Source organism: Nematostella vectensis, chromosome 13 (genome assembly GCF_932526225.1).
Source record: "Nematostella vectensis chromosome 13, jaNemVect1.1, whole genome shotgun sequence".
Taxonomy (NCBI): Eukaryota; Metazoa; Cnidaria; class Anthozoa; order Actiniaria; family Edwardsiidae; genus Nematostella; species Nematostella vectensis.
This window is the reverse complement of record NC_064046.1, coordinates 8171090-8192423: the sequence shown is the minus strand read 5'-3', so window position 1 is coordinate 8192423 and position 21334 is coordinate 8171090. Positions and strand designations below refer to the sequence as shown.

Here is a 21334-nt window from a genome sequence, read left to right as displayed (position 1 = left end):
GGGTAAGCTTACAAAATTTGGAGCAGTTCAGGTCAACTGATACGAGCAGTAGCAATCATACACGAGCAACTAGAAGGATAAAGGGAATATGACGTATATAAGTGTATATCACTTCTCTTTACATATCGTTTCGACATTGTTTTGTTACATGGGGGCGTCGTTTGACGTGTTGATCTCATGTAGATCCGATATCTCCCTCTTCGCCCGCTATAAAACGCCGCAGGCGAAGTCAATAGTAGTCTGGAAAGCGTACAACACATAGGATTCATAGCAAACGGTGTGTCTGGTAGATCTGAAATAGCGGACCAGGAGCCAAAGACTTTAAAACCTTTGAACATTTATATAAAAAAGAGACGAAAAAAGGACACTTTGGTCTTTGACTTTATTTTGATGAAAAAAAGGGTTTTAGGGCAGTGCACAATAGAAAATTCTTACAAGACCAAAGCTTTGTTATTTATATCATTGCACTCTTTGACTCGCCGACGAAAACATTGTAGTACAAAGCGCCGATTTCATGTCAGATTAATGACTTTTGATAACAGAGTCTTTTTTCCCTTTTCCAATTGATGTCTAATAGATATTCTCGGTGGGAACTTCCTACTCTTGAGATCCTTTATCAGGGCCACTTGAAAAAAACAAAAAACAATCATTTTATTTTTTCAGAATGTAAATTCGGGGGCTGGTTTCGAGTCTTTTTGGCTTTACTCATTTCCTTCATACTGTATTAGTCTTTGTAAACGATTTTATGTGGTTCTGAAGACATTTTCCGCGTGTGCTTTCTTTAGAATGCAATTTTCGCAGCAAAGTGAGTCTAAAAAATCTTAAATCACTTTGAATATTATTCTCCTTGCTTTGAGAGTGGGGAAACAGCTGATTCAACAACAGATTCTAAATGCATTGTGGGTAAGTAAATTAAAATCCCCTTTAAATATTTGAGGGTGCCTGTGAACATATCAATTCCTTTTCACTTGCTCTACTAGGTTCTAAATGTATCCAACATATTGCACGTATGTTAACATGTATAAAACAACTTTTACTTGTAAAGTCAATTAAAGCGCTTTAAAAAACATAATTATAACGAGTTACATAACATCCCTGATTAAAATGAATACATTTTCTTTTTCCAGGGATTTGCATGTACTTCAGAAGTCGATTTGTCTCAAATTTAAAGGATTGCTAGGAGGGGCTGAGTTTATTTTGTTATATTAAAGAAAGCGAATCAATATGCAATGCACTCGACAACAGAACAGCTACTAAATCTTTTGAATAAGTCAACGAATGTAAAGCTTCCTACATTTGCTCAAATAAAACGCCAACAAATAAAAACAAGTACTTAATACTAAGTAATGTTTTGGAATTAATTCTATCAAGAGTCGGTGAGAGAATTAATTCAATCGGAAAATATCCATATTAAGGTAACGTCCCGTCGGGTACAGGTGCAGACCTGAAACTCTCATTTAACGCTGTTCAAATCAAGTACGAGCCACAAAATGTCAGGTAGTGAGCGGCTTCGCTTCATTACTTTTTCCGTTTTTTTCTCAAGTTTTGTGACTAGGTGCATTTCCCTGAATGCAACAAAGGCAAACGATCTAGAAAAAGCACTTCGCTTCGTGGAGAATGTTCAAAGTCAAAAAACTTGTGACAAGGTGGTGTACTTAGACCTAGCGCTTGACCACAAACGCTGGACTAAAGAAGCTTTAATGGTCGTACAAGTAGCCAATTGGATGACTTCACTTTGGCGTGCAGGGGACAAAGCAAACAACACCATAGCCACCTCAGATGCGCTCCATTATCGAACTGTCCGCTCGATAGTCACTTTCTCTCCTGAGGCTTTCGGGTCTGCTGTTTGCTTCGATAAAAACCAGTATAAGGACTACAAACTGTTTTGCCCTTATGCGTTTAAGAACAATGGATCAATAGAAGTAATTGATATAGGTACGGGGGATAGCGGCGTTTACGATTACACGCTGGACATGGACGCGATATGGTGGCACGATTCAAAGCGTAAAGCGCTCACTTTGAAGCCATCGTTTGTGACGGCGTTTTATGCCGTCAGACTAGGCGCCGGCGTCAAAGACGTGCGCCGTGAAACTACGGTTCCACTGGTTCGCTACAAAGACGGCGTGTGGATCCGACCTTACTTCGACTGTTTTGGTGGGAAAATCTGGATGGTGACTTACTTGGCGCCATTTTATAACGCTTCGAATCAATTCTTGTAAGTATGCGTTACTAAACACAGAAGAAACGGAATACATTGGCCCAGATGATTGACTTAGAAAAATCTCAATGTTTGCCCCACGGTTTTAGGGCTTTTACTTAGAAACTATAATAATATAGATGTAGAACGCACTAAAAGAGATCTAGAGTGGCAGCGTTAGAAAGGGCACTTTTCTTGATTTAATAATTTGTTTTTCGAATTAAAAAGTTATTCCACTGTGAGGATTTCATTCAAGGAAATTTACAGGTCATCTTGGAAGGATGACCATCACTTGATGGGACTTCACGAGACTTCACATAGGTTATTTAGGAAAAAATAGTTGTGGTTACTCGACATAATAGTGTTATGATAGAAGGCCGGTGTTTCCATAGACGCGCGAGAAATCACCTTGTTGTGAAGTGTGTGAAAACTAATAAACCATAAAACCTGCCCATCCATACGATTTAATGATCAATATGGAAGTGATTTTTCTCAAGCAAGATCTAATGCAAGAGCTCATTTATTTTCCTGTCGAAGAAAACAGTGACACATAGCTCCCCGGAAAATTATCCGTTTTGTTGAAGTTGTGAAAGAGTTCTTGAGATCATATCCTAAGGTCACGCAGTCTATTGATTTAATTTCCTTGGAGTACAAATGAAAAAAATCTTTATGGACCGGCGTTTCGACATTATTCAGAAAAAAAAAATAATTAAAGATGCACTTACAGTTTGAATTAAAGTCAGTTAATATGTCGTTTCCATTTCCGAAAATTTAAGTAGTGCTTTTATCTGGCAAGAAATCAAATGTTTCAATGTTTCTTTTAACCCCTATATTACTTCCCTGCTAGCAGAGGCCTCTTTTCTCTGTATTTCGCTGGGCTGGAGTTCGCGAGGAAAAGATACCTCTGCTATGGGTCGAAACTGTTTCTGTTGCGCATGCGTGAGCGTTAATAAGCGACCGACGTGCCAAAACCCGTACTATCGCGCGAAAGCTGTCAATATGCTTTGCATGGGTTTAGTCGGAAATCATGAATCAAACTCCGGTTAGTTCTCCTCTTCGAAAAAAGAAAACAACTGTTCAATTTCAATCACCTAAAACGTCACTAAAAAGATTGAACAACAGACGCAGCAAAGACGAGTTTTGTCTTATTTGTGGGATTAATTTCAAGACATCTGGGCAGGCGAGTTTCTTCAATGTAAATATCGCACAGTTGGATTCGAAGAAAATGTTACAAAACTTTTTGGTAAACTTAGATCAGCTATTCCTCGCAAACTCCAGACCAGCGAAATACAGAGAAAAGAGGCCTCTGCTAGCAGGGAACTATATTACCCGTTCATCACCTTTTTTCCATATTTGATTTCATAATTCTCTAATTAATTGAAATAGGTATTGCAAGATCTTGAAACTAAAAAAAGCATGAAAAAGCATATTTTTTTGTTCAAATCGCCCAATTACCATTAACATTACTTTAAGGTACCAAAATTGCATAACTCGGTAATTTTCCATTTCGATTTTATTTAAAAGGAAATTAAATCCATTGCTCCAAAGAACCCGAAACCGATTTTGACAAAATAATCCATTTGAAAAAGAAAAAACAGCTGCAGAACCACTGTTGAATAGCTTAGAAAAACAACCATCGCTCCAATTACTTTCTAAAGGTTTATTAGTCAAACTGAAGTGTTTCACTTTACTGCAGAGCCAAATTGCCGCTTTGGTAGAGTGTATATGAGAAATGGGAACTCATAGGAGACTTGATCGGTGCAATATCCGACAAAATTCGAGATGTTCCTGATAAGGTCCTCTCACATTGAAACAGTGTTTATCGTAGAAATGTCATGGCAACTTGAGTCCTTAAGGGGAAGTTGTCGTCGTGTAAGTCATCTTATATCCGTTGATACTCGATAACGCGAACTTTGGTTAATAGAATCTTCTGCTAGGCTAGCTCGAATTAAAATCAATTTATCTGGATTTGCTTTAAACATTTACTGCATTTTTACTCCCAATACCTACCAATCGAGTTTCCGCTAACAACTGTTCCCCTTCGATTAAAGAATTTCGATATATTATTTTATGAAAATAACACACCCTCTAGAAAGTGCGAAATAATTCTTAAGAGGCAAACATTCTCCTTGTGGTCGCTTATTTTAACTACAGTTTGTTTTGTTATATTAATTGTTATACTGTACCGAAATATCTCCTTATATGGTTGACTGGATCAGTCACCTCCATGATATGTAAGGTGGTCTCGGTAAAGTGTGGCGCACTGTGGTGTTTATGACTAACCCTTCTGCTTGCTTGCTTGCTTGCATAGGGGTGTTGTTAGTTTAGATATTGAGTTGAATGCGGTGGACATTAACCAGTGCGACGCTGAGAAAGAGGATCACGCAAGCGATTATCACCTCACAGACAACGTGGAATATTCGGCAATGTTCGTAGAGTTCTTGGGAACTCACAGATGCAAACCATCAACACAGGTGAGAAAGATTTTAACAATGTCTGTACCGTATTCTCAGCAAAATCATCACCATCATTAAAACTTCCACTACTGTCATCACCATCATCATCATCTACATCGCTATCACCAGTAGTTTTCCCACAAACATCATATGTATCATGTCATCACCACTACAACCGCCTCAAACAACGCACCAATAAAATAATACCATCATCCTTATAACCATCACTATAATAACCACCACATCACAACTAACAGAGACCTTTTACGTAAATAATGATAATTCTAAAAATATGTAGATGAAAAAATATGAATGTGATGATACAGGCGCGTTCCCAGGATTGGCCGAGGGGGGGGGGGGGGGGGAAGGGGGGGTGCGCAGTCATGGGTATCATATGCTAAAATCATAGTATTTGAAGATTCCTTAATAAGAAATGAACCACTTTTTGGCCGCCAAGGGGATTATACCATATGCGCACCCCCCTGTGTACGCGCTTGTATGACGTATGGGTTAAGAATTTTGCATATGGTGGTGGTATAGAGGCTAGGTTGTATATATATAGTTTTTCTTTATCTAACTGATGACATAATGATGATGATAAGAAGATGATGATAATGGAGATAATATACGTTTGTTGAAGATGGTGGTGGTGGTGATGAGTACGGTGTTGATTATGTCACAACAATAATATTGATGATATGAAGATAATAAAGAGATTTAATATTCTTAGTGGTGACGATGAAAAAGATGATACTGATGGTAATGATGATAATTTGCAGAAAGATCATATAATGAATAGAAATTATTTTCGCCTTAGTGCGTCCCCGTTGCAAATCAAGGCTTTCAGCGAGGCAGCTACGAATGCAAATGCAAACCCGGATACTATTTCCCAGACTCCCAGGCGGCGCTACATGTCTTCAACGGGTCAGCGGTCGAGCATGCGTATGATCTCTTTCTGAACGGTGACACGTCCGCGTATGTAAACGACTTCGAATGTCTCCCGTGCAGTGAAGGCTGTCGGGAATGCGTGGATGACAGTCCGTGTATCTACACGTCCAATGCAATCGCGAGGATTTTCCTGGAAACTCTGAACGCGGCGGTGATCGTCATGGCAATAACCCTGGGGGTACTCATTTATTACTACAGAAAACATAAGGTAGGGTAGACTTTGCCATATGCAACCCAATATGACTATAGTAATACACATAGTATAAGGTAGGGTAGATTATACCCTATGTGACCCTGCATGGAAAAACATACGCGGAACAACGCGAAATATTTCACGTTATAAGAACGGAGGAAAGAGCTCCTTGTAAACTCTCTTTAAATTTTATTCACCACAGGTAGTCCGCGCGTCAAGCCCACGTTTTCTGATTATGACGGTAGCAGGCGTGGTTACCATGTACATTTCGGTAAGTTTTTACCGTCTCCCCTTCGCCCAGTTTTCTTGATGTCCCTTGTAAGCCCCCCCCCCGACCCCAGTTTTTCGATGTCCGTTACGGCCCTGGTGGAGGCCATTGATTGTGGACAGTTTGTGACTTTGGCGAGTTTAGAATAGCTTTTTCTAGAACACTTTCACTTAAACTATTCTTATCAGCAAAAATTTGCTTGCTTGCAACCTGAATATTCAATAGTGTAGTGCGAGTTCCATTCACATCTTCATCCACAGTTATGCCTGAGGTTTCCCACTCAGCCGACGGTCCCCCTGTGTATCGCCGAGCAGTGGTTCTATCACATGGGATTCGTCTCAGCATACAGCTCCATAATCATCAAAACATGGAGGTGACAGCTAGGATTCCTATTTTTTCCCTTAAAGGGCTGCGTCGTCTCCTGTGCAACTTGTTTGAGATGAATGTGTGCGTACAGTTTGCGCCAAGGATTTATTCCATAGATAACCTATAGTTCTTTTAATATATCCAGCAGACTGGCAGATCTAATTGGTAGACTGTTTGAAGGTGTCATTTCCTTCCCCTTCCCTTTTTCTTTTTTTTTTTTTGTAATAAATACTGTCAAAGCAGAAAATTACACCTTCAATCCAGTCTATGTATATAGAGTCAAAGGGCCAGCCCAGAAAAGGGTTCAGTTTGTCCGTCATTTCATTGGGATAGTAGGTAGTAGGGTTCGTATGCTAACCTCTTCTACAGATGGGAAACCTGTGGTTTTTCACACTCGTTGCTACAGAACCCTAAAACAAGCAAAGACACATCTTTGATATTTTCTCTTCCAGGGTAGCAGTCATATTCCGCGTTCGTTCTGCCCAGCGGATGGCTTTGACGGACGCAGTGCTCATGCGCAGAGTTATGCTAATCATCTCGGCTTACTTGGTTTACATGATGGTATGGACTATCACCAGTCCTCCAACGGTCGGGGAATATACCGCAAGTGACGGGCTGATATTTAAACGGTGCTCGGAGCAAGATGCGTGGCTCGAGGTGATTGCTATTATTGGTGAGTGTTTGAAACTAGCGAAAGCTGCTAATACGCCAACGGTAAATATCTAAAGAAAGAAAAGAGCCATACGTGAAGTGGACTTTCCGCTCTTCAATTCAGCCATTTTTGCCAAACCCCGACGAGAAGGAAACTCTTTACGATATCCATGGACATTAGAACTGCAAAATCATAATAAAACCAAACCTTTTTGTCCGCTGAAGCAGAGACGGCAACGGAAATCGTTTCCAATTATCTATATTAAACCAGAACCAGCTCCGCCCTCTTTCGGCTGAATAAAATTCAAACTTCAACATGACAACACGCCGTAACATTGCGTCGGTATGAGAATTTTTTTAGTTCTGTTAACGTTTATAATTTGCTCCTTTGGTGGGTTATTTATTGTTAGAAACAAAGAGAAAATAAACCTAGCAAACGAAAAGAAAAGCGCTTCAAAAGTTGAGTTTGGGTTTCGCTCCTCATGGGCAAACAAGACAAGCTTGACTGAATGTCCATTCCTTTCATCGTACATCCAATCCAGTGACGAAAAAAATATAATCTCTCAATTAAAATAAGCCCTTTATGACAAAGAAACTTTGTGGTTGATCTTAAGCCCCAAATAAGTTGCTTTCTGTTGTTATTTTGCCGCCAAAATCCGGAGCGCGCGCGAATATGCCACCCAAAAAGTCACATGATCTGCTAGTGCAAGACCTCTTTATATGCCAATCAAGGTGGACCTGAGCTGGAAATCAGGACTAATAACTGTCACTCACGTGACTTATAGGAGACCTTGGCCTTCTGACCTGGGGTATGTACGTGTGCTACCAGGTGAGGAATGCCCCCTCCGCCTACAACGAGAGCAAGTACGTCAGCTGGGCCATCTACAACGCCATGTTTGTCACGTGCTTCGCCACCGTACTCAGGTGAGAGATACACAATCATAAATTACTTTATTCTCTTCATCATCATCCTCAACATCCTACGGCCTCGGCCAAGATGTCTCGCACAACAGTTTACCACGCTTGGCGACCGGCAATGACAGATGGCAGGTCCTGCTGCGGGATCCCTGTGTCCCTTGATATAGTGTCAGGGAAGGTCAGCTTGCGAGACCTAAAGGGGCGTCGGCCGGGGTTCCACAGGATTAGACGGAAAAAGCAGTGTTCAGCAAAAGTTTCAGAAACTTTTGCTTTAATCTCTTACTTCTGTCACATGGTCACCTAATACTAGAATTTGAAAGCCAAGGATTCATTTTACTTGGTTCGGCAGGAAAAAAAAAATGAGACAAGTTAGAAATAGTTTATTTAAAAAAACATTAGTATAGCTTTAAAACTATTAACAATAGAATAATTGAAACACTTTTTGGAAGAAAATGACTGAAATTTACCCCTTTTCACGGGCTGCATTTGAAATCTCAATTCAATTTCATTTTTCTGCCGTCTTCGTGTTATATATATTTTTTTATTTTTTGTCGTCGTTACTTAAGGTCCATGCCATATTTTAACCAAAACTTTCCTTCTCAGATTCATGATTCGTAACAGCTCGTCCCCTGATGTCATGTTTGTACTGGACTTCGCGCTACTCCACAGCACATCTACCACCATGCTTCTATTGATAATCATTCACAAGGTACGTGTCCCCCCCCTCTCCCTGGATATGACTCACATCTACCACCATGCTTCTATTGACAATCATCCACAAGGTAAGTGAACCCCACCCCCCACCCCCCCCCCCCCTGGATATGACACAAACATCTACCACCATGCTTCTACTGATAGCCATTCACAAGGTAAATCCCCTCCGCGTGATTGCCCCCTACTTATGTGTAGTCAGTGCAAGAGGATTTATTTCGCGACAAAAAGGCTGGCTTCCACCATGCTTCAACACGATCATACTTAGGACAAACAGGCGACTTTCTAGATAAATTTCAAATGAAATCCAAATCAATAACCATTGAATTTTAGGTTGTACACATTCGCAAGGTGCAACGAGTAACAGAGGAGACTAAGAACCAGGGCCGCGTAGCCACAATAGACCGTGCGTACATGAATCAACAGGAGGAGTCTGTGACCGAAGATCAAGAGCAACTGCTGGTGGGTCATGAAATTCCTTAAAGACTCCGACTTTGGTAATATTTAACTGCCGCAAAAAAAAGAGAAATAAAAGAAAAATAAGAAAAGATAAAAACATATATTTCTCGAATCTTTGCGGGACAAATTGTTTTGACGGTTGGCAAAAAATCGAAACATCGCTTTACAACTTGTTTTGCAACAATGTTGCGAGACAAGTTAATCGTTTTTGTTTCTAGTTTTGCCGCTTCTTATAGTCTTCGTCGGTACAAAAAAGGGGGGAGACAGTACTGTTCTGAGTTTAGGAACCGGTGCATTTTGCAACGATGCAATGTAAGATCGACCTACCTGATTACTGTCTTCTTCGTAGGCACAAGTCGAAAGGTTGCAGAGGAAGGTGGTGTCTCTTGAAGCCAAACTACAGAAACAACAGTGCAAAAACACGAGCAGAGAAAATACGAGCAATGCGAACAAACGAGGCTCCTTTATAAACGTTTTAGCCACGCCCTCCACGTCGGCGTTACCAGGCAACAAGAAGGGGGCGGGGACTCACAGCAACTCGGACCTATTAGAATAGCCTTAGCCACGCCCTCCACGTCGGCGTTACCAGGCAACGAGAAGGGGGCGGGGACTCAGCAAATCGGACCTATTAGAATAGACTTAGTCACTCCTGACACGTCGGCGTTACCAGGTAACGAGAAGGGGGCGGGGACTCACAGCAACTCGGACCTATTAGAATAGCCTTAGTCACTCCTGACACGTCGGCGTTACCAGGCAACGAGAAGGGGGCGGGGACTCACAGCAAATCGGACCTATTAGAATAGCCTGAGTCACTCCTGACACGTAAGCGGCGCGCGACAAAAGTCGGTTTTCTGAATAAAAATTACTCTATAGAATAATACTAATACTACTATGGAATAATACTAATACTCTTTAAAACTAATTCTATTATAAAGCATAATACATAGGGATGTAATTTGTTTTGACAAAGCAAGGATCAAAGTACCAAACATTTTAATTTTCAGTTGAGGCTGTGCATCAAGGTTCTTATAAAAAAAGAGTCTAAAAAGAAAATCATATCATAACTTTCATTTCAGAGGAATAACCAGTGAATTGTAAAAAGCTGGTCACAAATCTTCTAGTTGAGCATAGTAAGCAGAGGGATATTGTTAGGAAACCCGGCGAATTTCAAAGGACATAAACAAAAGGCGCTCCCTGATGTTGAACCAACCTATCACGTGATCACGACCTTGCACTATCCAAGCGTACATTACAGTAAGTAAACATATGGACGAAATTTATGAATATGCGTATTCGGGCACGAATCGCCGATTGATTTATTTCAAACTTTGCCATTTTTATTAAATTCTTTCAATCTTTGTTTTTATCACTTTGCATGTTGTATCACCATTACATCCGGAGCTCTACAGTCCTATAGAAAATTAGGTTTATACCGCCATGTATGTTTTGTTCAAGTGCCGAGCGGGGCTCAAATGCTATAGAGATGAGAGCTCCATGAAACAATCTCATTGGACTTACAAGGCTAGCCTCCTCTGCAGGCGTCTCTACAAAGAGAAGAAAGAGAGAAACGCTGTGTCGGGATTCCTGTGGTTGGACAAATTTGCTGTACTTTTGAACTCTGAGATTTTGTCTGCCGTGAAGAATCAAATTATGACGAAAATTATAAAAAGTATAGGAATGTAGGGAATAGGGTTTACCACCTGTTGCTGAGCTTCTAGAAGATTGACACCAACATGGGGGCATACGTGTTCTTGTGTCAGAGATGAGCTTATAACAATTCAACATAGCTCAAAGCGTAGGTTATCATAAGCTGGGCTCCCTTTATATAAGATGCACTCATGGGTTTAATTGTCTGCATTGGTGATCGCGCAAGATCTTTCACAGCAACAAGCAACCAATGAACATAGTCGTGTTAGGGCCATTTTTAGCTGAGTACTAGATGTAGGTCCATCATACATTAGGTACAACCACATGGGTTGCCGCAGTGTACCCGGTTATCCCACATTTCCCGTAGCTCGGCAGGGGCTTTCTGAGCTGAATTGTACATGTTGTCATCACAGTCTCCCATGCATTGCCAGTTGAAGTCCTGATGCAAAGAGTTTTAACTTTCTAAGTAAGTTGAAAAGGTAAAAAGGTGCTAAAAGGTTTTTCACTCTGGAGGCGATCATTGGGTTAATATAAAGTCATATGGTATGAGAGAAATGAAATGACACGGCAAAACAGAGAGTTCAGTAACTCGAGTTGCCCCCTGACTCGATTTGTTTCCTAGTTCACGGTGTCCCTTTGTATTTACCTTCACAAGAGTTGGCCCCACTGCAGAAAGCCATATTCCTAAAGACACATCTTCGCCCTGACAAAAGAGAAAGACGCAAAGAACAGTCAATGCAATGTCCTGGTTATATTCATTTGTGCTTTCAAATGGCCGGGCTCTCATTTCTCGATGCCGTGTTATATTCTGGATAAGGAATTTTTCTTCGATCCGGTTAAATCTTATCCTCTTTCTTAGAGTTGTTGAAGTCTTTCAATTCTTTATCGAAGTTCCCCAAAAGATCGATTCCAGGGATGTATGATGAATTCAGAATCCTTAGATTCTTATATCGCTGAAATTAGGATTTCTACTGTTAAAAACTCGCAATTTTCGTCTGCGCTTGTGTTCGTTCTCTCGCATGGTCTTACGCGTGAAAATGTAAGAACTTGATCCCGCCAAGACATAGGAACGTGACCTGGTCACGTGGAAAACCCGCTACCGCGTCATCACGCACATCAATTAGAGCGCGGTGTTGAGTGGTAGTGGAATAAATGTTTAAAATTCTATAACTTATTCTGGTTTAATCTGTTTTCGGATTTAGATTAATCTCAAATTCTACTTAACGCATATTTTTAGTCAGACCTAAACGTTTTAAAACACCACTGGGTAGGGAAAACAAGTCTTGTATCTTAATAACATTCGGTGAGACTAAATTAAGTTTGTAGCGAGGCCCTTGTATGAATGGACGTATTTTAAATACAAGAAAACATTACTATTGGCCAAATTTTGTTCCATTTTCCAAATTCTTATAGCCAAACTTAATTGAAATAGGTGTATCTGTCCAGTGAGAACTCGAGACTATGAAACTCCTTCAAAAGAAGCAGGCTGGAAGAGTGTTCATGGGGTGCACAGGCAGTGCACGCATCCCCCCCCCCTCCCCCTCCCCCCACTGGCCGCCAAAGTGTGGGTCATTCCTTATTGGAGGATCGTCAATAGCTATCCTTTGTCCATGTTACCTAAGAATTCGCACCCCACCGCTTACTTAGCATATCCTGGGTACGCGCCTGAGAAGTGTTTACCGTTTACAAAAGTCAAAAGTTCTTACAACCATAACGCTTTATTTAGCTTTAAGTACAAAATACGTTACGAAAGCCAAATTTGCATTCAGGAAATAGGATCCGTACATTAATTTGGAAACCAATGCTTTGGGGCCTAAAGTAGGCAAAAACATTAAATGTGTGGTTATTTTAAAAAAAAATCATGTCACCTGATAATGCTTGAGACGCCCAGAATTCTGCGCCAGCCATTTCACGAGGTCAGCAGATAACATATTTCCCGCGCCGCATGCAAAAGCAGGGTACACGGACGAGGTGTACTCAGGTTCCCGCCATTTCCCATGGCGCTCCACCGGCCAATCAGTGCGAAACCTGAAAACGAGGCGCGTCAATTACAACAAGTATGCAACAGATGGTCAGCAAAGACAAACACTTCTATAAATAAACAACAATCGATTTGAACTAATTGATTTGAGCCGAAATTGATTTTTCTTTATTCCCTTGCTACCCAACAGACAAAGCTAAAACATTGTTTGTTTCTGAAGAAAATTAAATGATCGCCTTGACGTAGAAATGAATAGATCTCTTGGTGTAGATTAATTAAACAGTGACATTTCCTCCAATTTTTAGTAAATGTTTAAAAGTCTTGACGTCTATCATATTTTCTAGCCTGCAAAGCATCATAATTTAAAAAGACCTCATAATCCATAAATATTTTAAATGGATAGCAATGTTATCTAACTCCTACGCAAAACATGGTTTATTCGACGTTTCATCATTCATTTATGGTTTCCTGGTTTCAAGATCACGTACCCACTAAACCAGATTTTCTGTCGGTTTCTCAAGTTAAAATCAGAGAGAGCCTGAAAAAAAAATCGAAAAAAATGCATCATCATTATACATATTAGCGTCATATCAACATCGTCACAACCAGCACCACCAATATCATCATAAACATCACCATCAAAAAATGTCGGTCACCCGCTCCTTTGTTATTGTTTATCATTGAAAATACAGCGGTCAATTTGCAAGGAAACTTTAAAAAATCAATCTACGAATGAAGACTGATACGTTGTTGACAAAATTTGATTGAAATTATCTTGGTTACTCGCTTGAATTTGCCGATGGAAATGGATGCTTTGTGTGACTCGGCATTGAGCGGGAGTATAAAATGGCGGTGTGATTAGTCTTTTTCAAGACTTTAACTTACTGCTAGGATCTTGTCGATGTCGAGGTAACAGTCGTCATCTGTCTTCAACGTGAAGTTAAACGCTACGTTATCTGTAGCCCTGTAAAAACAACAACAAAGTGAAACAGGGTTACCAGGGTTACCAGGGTTACCAGGCAAACCAGCAGTGTGGCTATACTACCTGTTGCAAAGAAAAGAACGGATATTGAAAACAAAAACGAAAAATAACTGATTTTATTATTTTATTACTTCTTTTAAAAGTCTAATTATTGGTTTATAAAATACCGGCAATCGAGTTTACTTCCGGTCAATTACGTAACAATATTCCATGGAAAACGCGAACAATATTTCAAAATGGTAAAAGCAGTGTGCCTATTGGACGTTTCTTCGAGGATGTGACTGATGATTTAGAGTGGATGGCCTAGCGGATTCTTAGTCTTTTTTGTCCCGCCGGAAGTTAACTGGTGCGATTGCTGCATAAAGTTCCCCTGCATACCATTTGTAGAAGAGCATCATTTTGTGGCTGAGATTTCGGTAGACTTCAACAGAATCTACCAGTAAGACATCGTCATGTTGCTCTAATTCCTGACGAAGCAGTGACTCGTTTTCCTTCAACATCTTTTCCCATCTCTCTTGCCTCATTAACTTCTCTCGGACCTTATCCTGCTGCCCTTGGGCTGAGAACTCTCCACTATCCGTCGCTGAAAGAAAATAGTCGAGAAATAAAAATGGGAAATGAAAAATGAAATGCTAGTAAATCCACAAATCAACATTGCGAGATATGATCACATTACTTGAGATACGAACTGCTCTAAGAAGTATTAAATTGTAAGCACTTTCACTGGAGATGGTTCAAACAAATCAAGATAACTGGCCAAGCCTCTGGCTTTACTTCCTGACAACACGAGGTGCATATAGTCTGCTAGCCTTTCCCCCCCGAAACTACTGAAAACTCTATCGAGGACAGTGACCTTTATGCAAGATGAAGTCTAGGCAAGGAAAGGGTCATAGGCTTATCTTTAGTTATTTGGAACTATAAGTCAAATAAATTCTATGAAAAACAAGTTTAAAAATTACGTATGAAAAACCTTTTTTCTTCTTGACATCACTGTCATTGTTGTTTGAGCTCCTTATTATTGCCCAGTACAAAAATCTATCTATTTATTTGTGTTTTTTTCACATTAGGTGAGTACCTACCGTAAGCTCGGTACATGAAGGTGCCAGCAGCATACTGGTAAGGATCATCTAGCTCATCCTCAACACTCCCAGGAAACTCTCCAGGGATAACGCCATATCTACTCACCTACAGAAGGGGAAAGAGGGGTGATCCAACATGTAAGCTATGTCGCTGGTATACCTGGTATCACCATCATCAGGAAAACCATCACTATTACCAACATCACTAAAGTAGTCATCATCATCATCATCATCATCATCATCATCATCATCATCATCATCATCATCATCATCATCATCATCATCATCATCATCATCATCATCATCATCACCCACACCACCAGCATCACCAAGATCATCATTATGATTACCATAATCAGTATCATCATCACTATAATTACCATCTTTAAGCATCTTCATACCAAACATAAAAAAAATATCAGAATCATCATCATCAGCAACACTAGCATCACAATGATGATGATTATTATTTCATCATCATGAAATAGATATATCAATGTAGTTATTTGGCATACATCTCTTTCAGCATCAGTGTCATCATTTTTATCAAAATAATAATCATATTTAATTAACTACATCATCATCATCTCTAAATAAAGAAAGGACAGTAGCACTTTTCTTACCCCTCTGAAGGTAATCATTCCTCCTCCGCTATCAGTGGCACCATGCTTCATTTGCACTTTGTTGCTTGGGTCAGATTCACTGAAACTCTCAGCTACAATACTTGCCTCGAATCCCTACATGATAAGAAAAATATAATCATCAGCAATAAAGAGAAACCCTTTCAATCATTGTCAACACTATCATCATAATCATCATCGTAATCAGTATCAATATCAATAACATAAAGCTCACCATCAAAATCTTCATAATTACAGTTTACATCATGATCATCATTACAACAATACTGTCATCTTTCTCATCATCATCATCATAGCCTGCTAGCAGCCATTCGATGGTGTTTTATCAGAGAAAACCTGAAGTTTGTGATTGTGGCGGCCATCTTGTTGAATTTGTCTGCATGTGAGCTGGGGAGAAGCAAAAGTGGGGGAATGAAGTTCTTTTCCTGCCCTCCCCCTCCCCCTTTCTTCTTTTTTCGCCTCTTCCCAGCTCCCAGGCGGACAGATTAAACAAGATGACCACAAACTTCGGGTATTCTCAGGTTTCCTCTGATGAAACACCATCGAACCCCTGCAAACAGGCTATCAGCATCAATAAGAACCTCATCATCATCAACACCATCCAAAATCATTAGCATTATCACCCTAATAATTTTACCATTCATCCAATTCAGGGGTTTCATTTAGGCCTGAGTGCTGGCTATTTTTCTTTAAAAAAGTCAATTAAAGTTTTATCACCTACTCTGAAACCTAAATGAAGCCCCTGCTTATTACACTAATATTTTAGTCATTTGTTAATTCATCATTCTTCTTCTTACATGCCAAATTGTACAAACCTTTGGAATGACATACTGATCAACTGGTTTGAACCTACTACCACCAATAAGCTGACCAGGATCTGAAGGTGTGAACGTGACATTGACCACTTCTTCCTGTTAAAAGCAAGATGTATGGAAATAGACTGTTTTCATGAGATGTATATATCAGGGCTTCTGGAATTACGCGCTTGTGCAGAAGCGCGTAATTTGGCTTTCTCCGTGTAATTCGCGTAAACCACAAATTTCCGCGTAATTTGGCAAAATTTTGAAAGACAAAAAATTTAAGTGCACAGCTAATGTGTTCTTTTAGGGTTCTTACCTCTGTTTCTCGTAAAGGGAGGAAGATATTCTTCGTAAGAGTGCGATATTTCGAACTGAATTCAAAACAAATAAAATGACTAGGCGTTTTTTGCTAAACCGCGAAGGCCTAGTACTAATAATAAAATACCTTTTTTAATTGTCTGGTGGCTAGGATCCAATGAAAACTCGCCTAAGATATTTTCGCGCAATAAAATAAACCTTTTCAAGTTATTTCGTGCTTTCCTTTGGTACAAAATGTAGTTTGGGCGTAACAGTTGATATTCCGTGTAATTTAGCACGTAATTTAGTAAAGAATCCTGCAAAATTTTGATTTTTTAAAGAAACATGTATTGCAAAATCCCGCGTAATTTAGCGCGTAATGATTGATTTTCCGCGTAATTTAGCAAAGAATCCCGCGTAATTTTGAGTTTATTTCCGCGTAATTCCAGAAGTCCTGATATATGCGCATCCAAAATGCCACAGACTGGTGTACCACAGCTGATCAAAAATGACATTATGAAGTGGAGTTTACAGAGACAGGTATAGAAAATGCTGCCAGAGTGCTTTTTTCATTGAAGTTTGAAGTCAAATTCCCCTTCATCCCCATTTAGGATCAGCTGTTGCCCTCCAGTCTGTGACATTTTGGATGAGCATGCAACATCATAAAAAACTATCTATATCTACTATAGCAAAGAGGGTGAAACTTGAGCAGGTTCCCCCTCATTACCAATATAAAGGCAATAAAGCCATCTGTCACAATGAATTTCAAATTAATATTTCAAATTTCAATACCTAGCAATCAAGTTGACTCAAATATTCAAAATTATAATTAGTAGAACTTACATGAATTGGACTGCGTGGTTTATATTCATTCATTACATTCACCATACGAGATTTTCCTTTAATGCAACAAAATCTTGATAGAATTTAAGTAAAGGGAAGGGACTTGGGATGCACATATAAGTGTAAGTATTTTTGAATGTATGTTCTGTCTAGTCAATTTTTTTGAAAACAATATTTTCCTTTTTTCAATAGTCTTTTATAATGTAGTGCATATGCTAACTATCACATCGCCTTACACAAGGTATTGGTCTAGTAAACTCACGCCAGATATTCGGTCATAGAGTCTTGCAACCAGCTCATGTGTGATCCCATCAGAACCACTGTCAAACACTCCCAGCTGTGTGACCACGATGGGGAAATTCACCTGGGAACAACAATGAACTACTATGGAGCACAAAGCCAAAAAAGGGAATTTCAAGGCAGGAGGGGTACAAAGAAATACTGGCTAATAAATGATGTTAGTGATATTCATTTGGAATGCCTTCCCCCCCCCCCCCCCCACTCTAAACAAATTTATATGATGACATCCCCATCGATGCTATAGTATACTACCAAAGGTTGGATAGTCACACCTGCTACTTCTGCTACTCAGAAGCTGCCCTTTTAATAATATTCGGTATAAACACACTGTTTCAGTCTATTTGAGACCACATGTATAACTAATTACCTTGAAATCCATGCCAAGAGGACCTCTATGGCAGTGTGATCCTTTAGTTCCATGTGGTACATTATAGGCTATTATGTCCTTGTCAAAAACTGAAACAGTCATGAGACGATTTGCGATATGAAGATACTTAAATTTGTACAAAGCTGTTCGTGTAAATTTACACAATAAATTATGAATTGTAACATAAAACTGCATTATGAGAGTGAGGGGGTTCAGAAGAGAGAGTTAGAGTGAGGGGGTTCAGAAGAGAGAGTTAGGTGTTGGGTTAGGTGTTGGGTTAGGTGTTGGGTTAGGTGTTGGGTTAGGTGTTGGGTTAGGTGTTGGGTTAGATGTTGGGTTAGATGTTGGGTTAGGTGTTGGGTTAGGTGTTGGGTTAGATGTTGGGTTAGATGTTGGGTTAGGTGTTGGGTTAGGTGTTGGGTTAGGTGTTGGGTTAGATGTTGGGTTAGATGTTGGGTTAGGTGTTGGGTTAGGTGTTGGGTTAGATGTTGGGTTAGATGTTGGGTTAGGTGTTGGGTTAGGTGTTGGGTTAGGTGTTGGGTTAGGTGTTGGGTTAGGTGTTGGGTTAGGTGTTGGGTTAGGTGTTGGGTTAGATGTTGGGTTAGGTGTTGGGTTAGGTGTTGGGTTAGGTGTTGGGTTAGGTGTTGGATTAGGTGTTGGGTTAGATGTTGGGTTAGGTGTTGGGTTAGATGTTGGGTTAGGTGTTGGGTTAGGTGTTGGGTTAGGTGTTGGGTTAGGTGTTGGGTTAGATGTTGGGTTAGGTGTTGGGTTAGGTGTTGGGTTAGGTGTTGGGTTAGGTGTTGGGTTAGGTGTTGGGTTAGGTGTTGGGTTAGATGTTGGGTTAGGTGTTGGGTTAGGTGTTGGGTTAGATGTTGGGTTAGATGTTGGGTTAGGTGTTGGGTTAGGTGTTGGGTTAGATGTTGGGTTAGATGTTGGGTTAGGTGTTGGGTTAGGTGTTGGGTTAGGTGTTGGGTTAGGTGTTGGGTTAGGTGTTGGGTTAGGTGTTGGGTTAGGTGTTGGGTTAGGTGTTGGGTTAGGTGTTGGGTTAGGTGTTGGGTTAGATGTTGGGTTAGGTGTTGGGTTAGGTGTTGGGTTAGGTGTTGGGTTAGGTGTTGGATTAGGTGTTGGATTAGGTGTTGGGTTAGATGTTGGGTTAGGTGTTGGGTTAGGTGTTGGGTTAGGTGTTGGGTTAGGTGTTGGGTTAGGTGTTGGGTTAGGTGTTGGGTTAGGTGTTGGGTTAGGTGTTGGGTTAGGTGTTGGGTTAGGTGTTGGGTTAGGTGTTGGGTTAGGTGTTGGGTTAGATGTTGGGTTAGGTGTTGGGTTAGATGTTGGGTTAGGTGTTGGGTTAGGTGTTGGGTTAGGTGTTGGGTTAGGTGTTGGGTTAGGTGTTGGGTTAGATGTTGGGTTAGGTGTTGGGTTAGATGTTGGGTTAGGTGTTGGGTTAGGTGTTGGGTTAGGTGTTGGGTTAGGTGTTGGGTTAGGTGTTGGGTTAGATGTTGGGTTAGGTGTTGGGTTAGATGTTCGGTTAGGTGTTGGGTTAGGTGTTGGGTTAGGTGTTGGCAGGGCCGTGGCAGGGGGTGGGGCATTGGGGGCACCTGCCCCCACCAATAATAAAAAAATTATAAGGAAATTAACTGTAGGGGCATGGCCCCACAACTGTTTTGATGATTCTGTCCCGTGCCTCCCCCCCCCCCCAATATTTTGAGGTCTGCTATGGCTCTGTATGGCCTTTGAAACTACAAAATGGTTTCCATCACCACAAACCAGTCGTGACTCGGAAATGAAAAAAACACAAGGTGCAGTGTGATTGAAAATGGTAATAAATACACAAGTTCATGGGCTTTTTCATAAGCTTTATGGAAAAGCATATCCAGTCCTAATAACAGATTTACCTGGCTTGAGTAGCTCATGCTTGACGCATGTGTAAGGGTCCAGCCTATCCTCAGGTGGGACAGGGCAGGGCTTATCACCAACAATAAACATTACAAGGATTCTATTCAATAAAACACAAAATACACACTAGCTTAGACGAAAGATGCAATCAAAGCTCTGTAAATGGTCCACTTGGGAGCTCAAAAAAGTGGTAGTAGCATTAACTGGTGCTGGTCTCTTATGACAATGAGACATTTAAGGGTGACCACACCCTAAAATATTAGAGAAGTGAAGAGCAAAAAAAATGAACATGAATTCTTTACAATAGTAAATGGTGATTACCAGTGCTGTCATTTGTTTTAAATCTGGCTGTATAATAATTGGATTCTAATAAGCCCCCAAAAAAACAGATTGGAATTCTAAGAACAAGGATATTTTATTCCTCCAGCACATTTTTTTTACACATTTTTTTGTTGTTGTTAACATATCATCTTCCCCTTCGAATAAATAGGGTGACCAGGACCTGCCTTTGTTTGTAAGTAAATCAAACTAAAGTCCCTCTAGAACAGCTTTGCTGGACAGACCTGTCATGATGCCGTGTGTTTTTCTTGATGTTGCCAACCCAGGTGTCCCTCAGAGCTTGCCTTTGCTCAAAATGGTCACGGGCAGAGAGCACACCAATCACAGTATCATACACTGGCTTACCGGCACCTGTGAGGATAGTGTGACTTTATCAAAATAACAAACTAAATTAATATATACACCCATTCAAGATAGATTTTGCTATAAGAATCCATTGTTTATAACCCATACTGCATCTTTCTTTTTCTTATGTGCATGGAAGTTTATGGAGGGGGGAGGGGGGAGAGAGGGAAGGGGGATGGTGTGCGCTATGCCCCCATTATTTTTTGATGTCCATATTTTATTTGAAAGCGTTAATAATATCCTACAGTGTGAATTTATCTGGAAGGGGTTGGAATATGACACTATGGATACAAATGGTACAAGCTTAATCAATATTAGGAACATGGCTCAAAGTTTAATGACAAATGGCCATGTAAAAAATTAAGTGCAGACATAACAATCGAAGTCAAAGGTTTCCCAAAACCCCAAATATCACATCCTACTTTCCTTTCCTTTCATCAACTAACCTGCATTATCTTCCACCGACAGAGACCTTTGAGGGTTATTTCCAAAATAGATTAAGCTATGGGCCACGAGCGAAAGAAATATTATAAAAATAATGTGTCCTTTCCCCCATAATTCTTCTACCATCACAACCGAAAACACAACACGCGAGGAACGAATGTAGACCAGCGGTTATACCAATGAGCCTGCTTCTTCGTGTCTGTGGATAC

General features: G+C 40.3%; 2 protein-coding genes across 2 annotated transcripts; one reads left to right on the top strand and one right to left on the bottom strand.

Moving 5' to 3' along the window:
* The first annotated feature begins 1393 nt into the window (after positions 1-1393).
* Positions 1394-10533, top strand: LOC116614471 (probable G-protein coupled receptor CG31760). The gene is made up of 10 exons (XM_032375519.2): positions 1394-2215; positions 4509-4671; positions 5471-5809; positions 5997-6065; positions 6323-6435; positions 6881-7101; positions 7865-8003; positions 8601-8706; positions 9042-9170; positions 9517-10533. The coding sequence occupies exons 1-10, from the start codon at positions 1491-1493 to the stop codon at positions 9721-9723; spliced, it is 2211 nt and encodes a 736-aa protein (XP_032231410.1). The 5' UTR covers positions 1394-1490; the 3' UTR covers positions 9724-10533.
* On the bottom strand, positions 10444-21295 carry LOC5507055 (UDP-GalNAc:beta-1,3-N-acetylgalactosaminyltransferase 2). The gene is made up of 14 exons (XM_048720965.1): positions 21128-21295; positions 20561-20687; positions 19997-20097; positions 18105-18193; positions 17700-17801; positions 16313-16408; positions 15480-15593; positions 14857-14962; positions 14156-14360; positions 13681-13759; positions 13284-13333; positions 12683-12842; positions 11461-11517; positions 10444-11253 (listed from the first exon to the last, which is right to left on the bottom strand). Exons 1-14 carry the CDS (start codon positions 21249-21251, stop codon positions 11125-11127), a joined length of 1539 nt encoding a protein of 512 aa, XP_048576922.1. The 5' UTR covers positions 21252-21295; the 3' UTR covers positions 10444-11124.
* Positions 21296-21334: the final 39 nt, after the last annotated feature.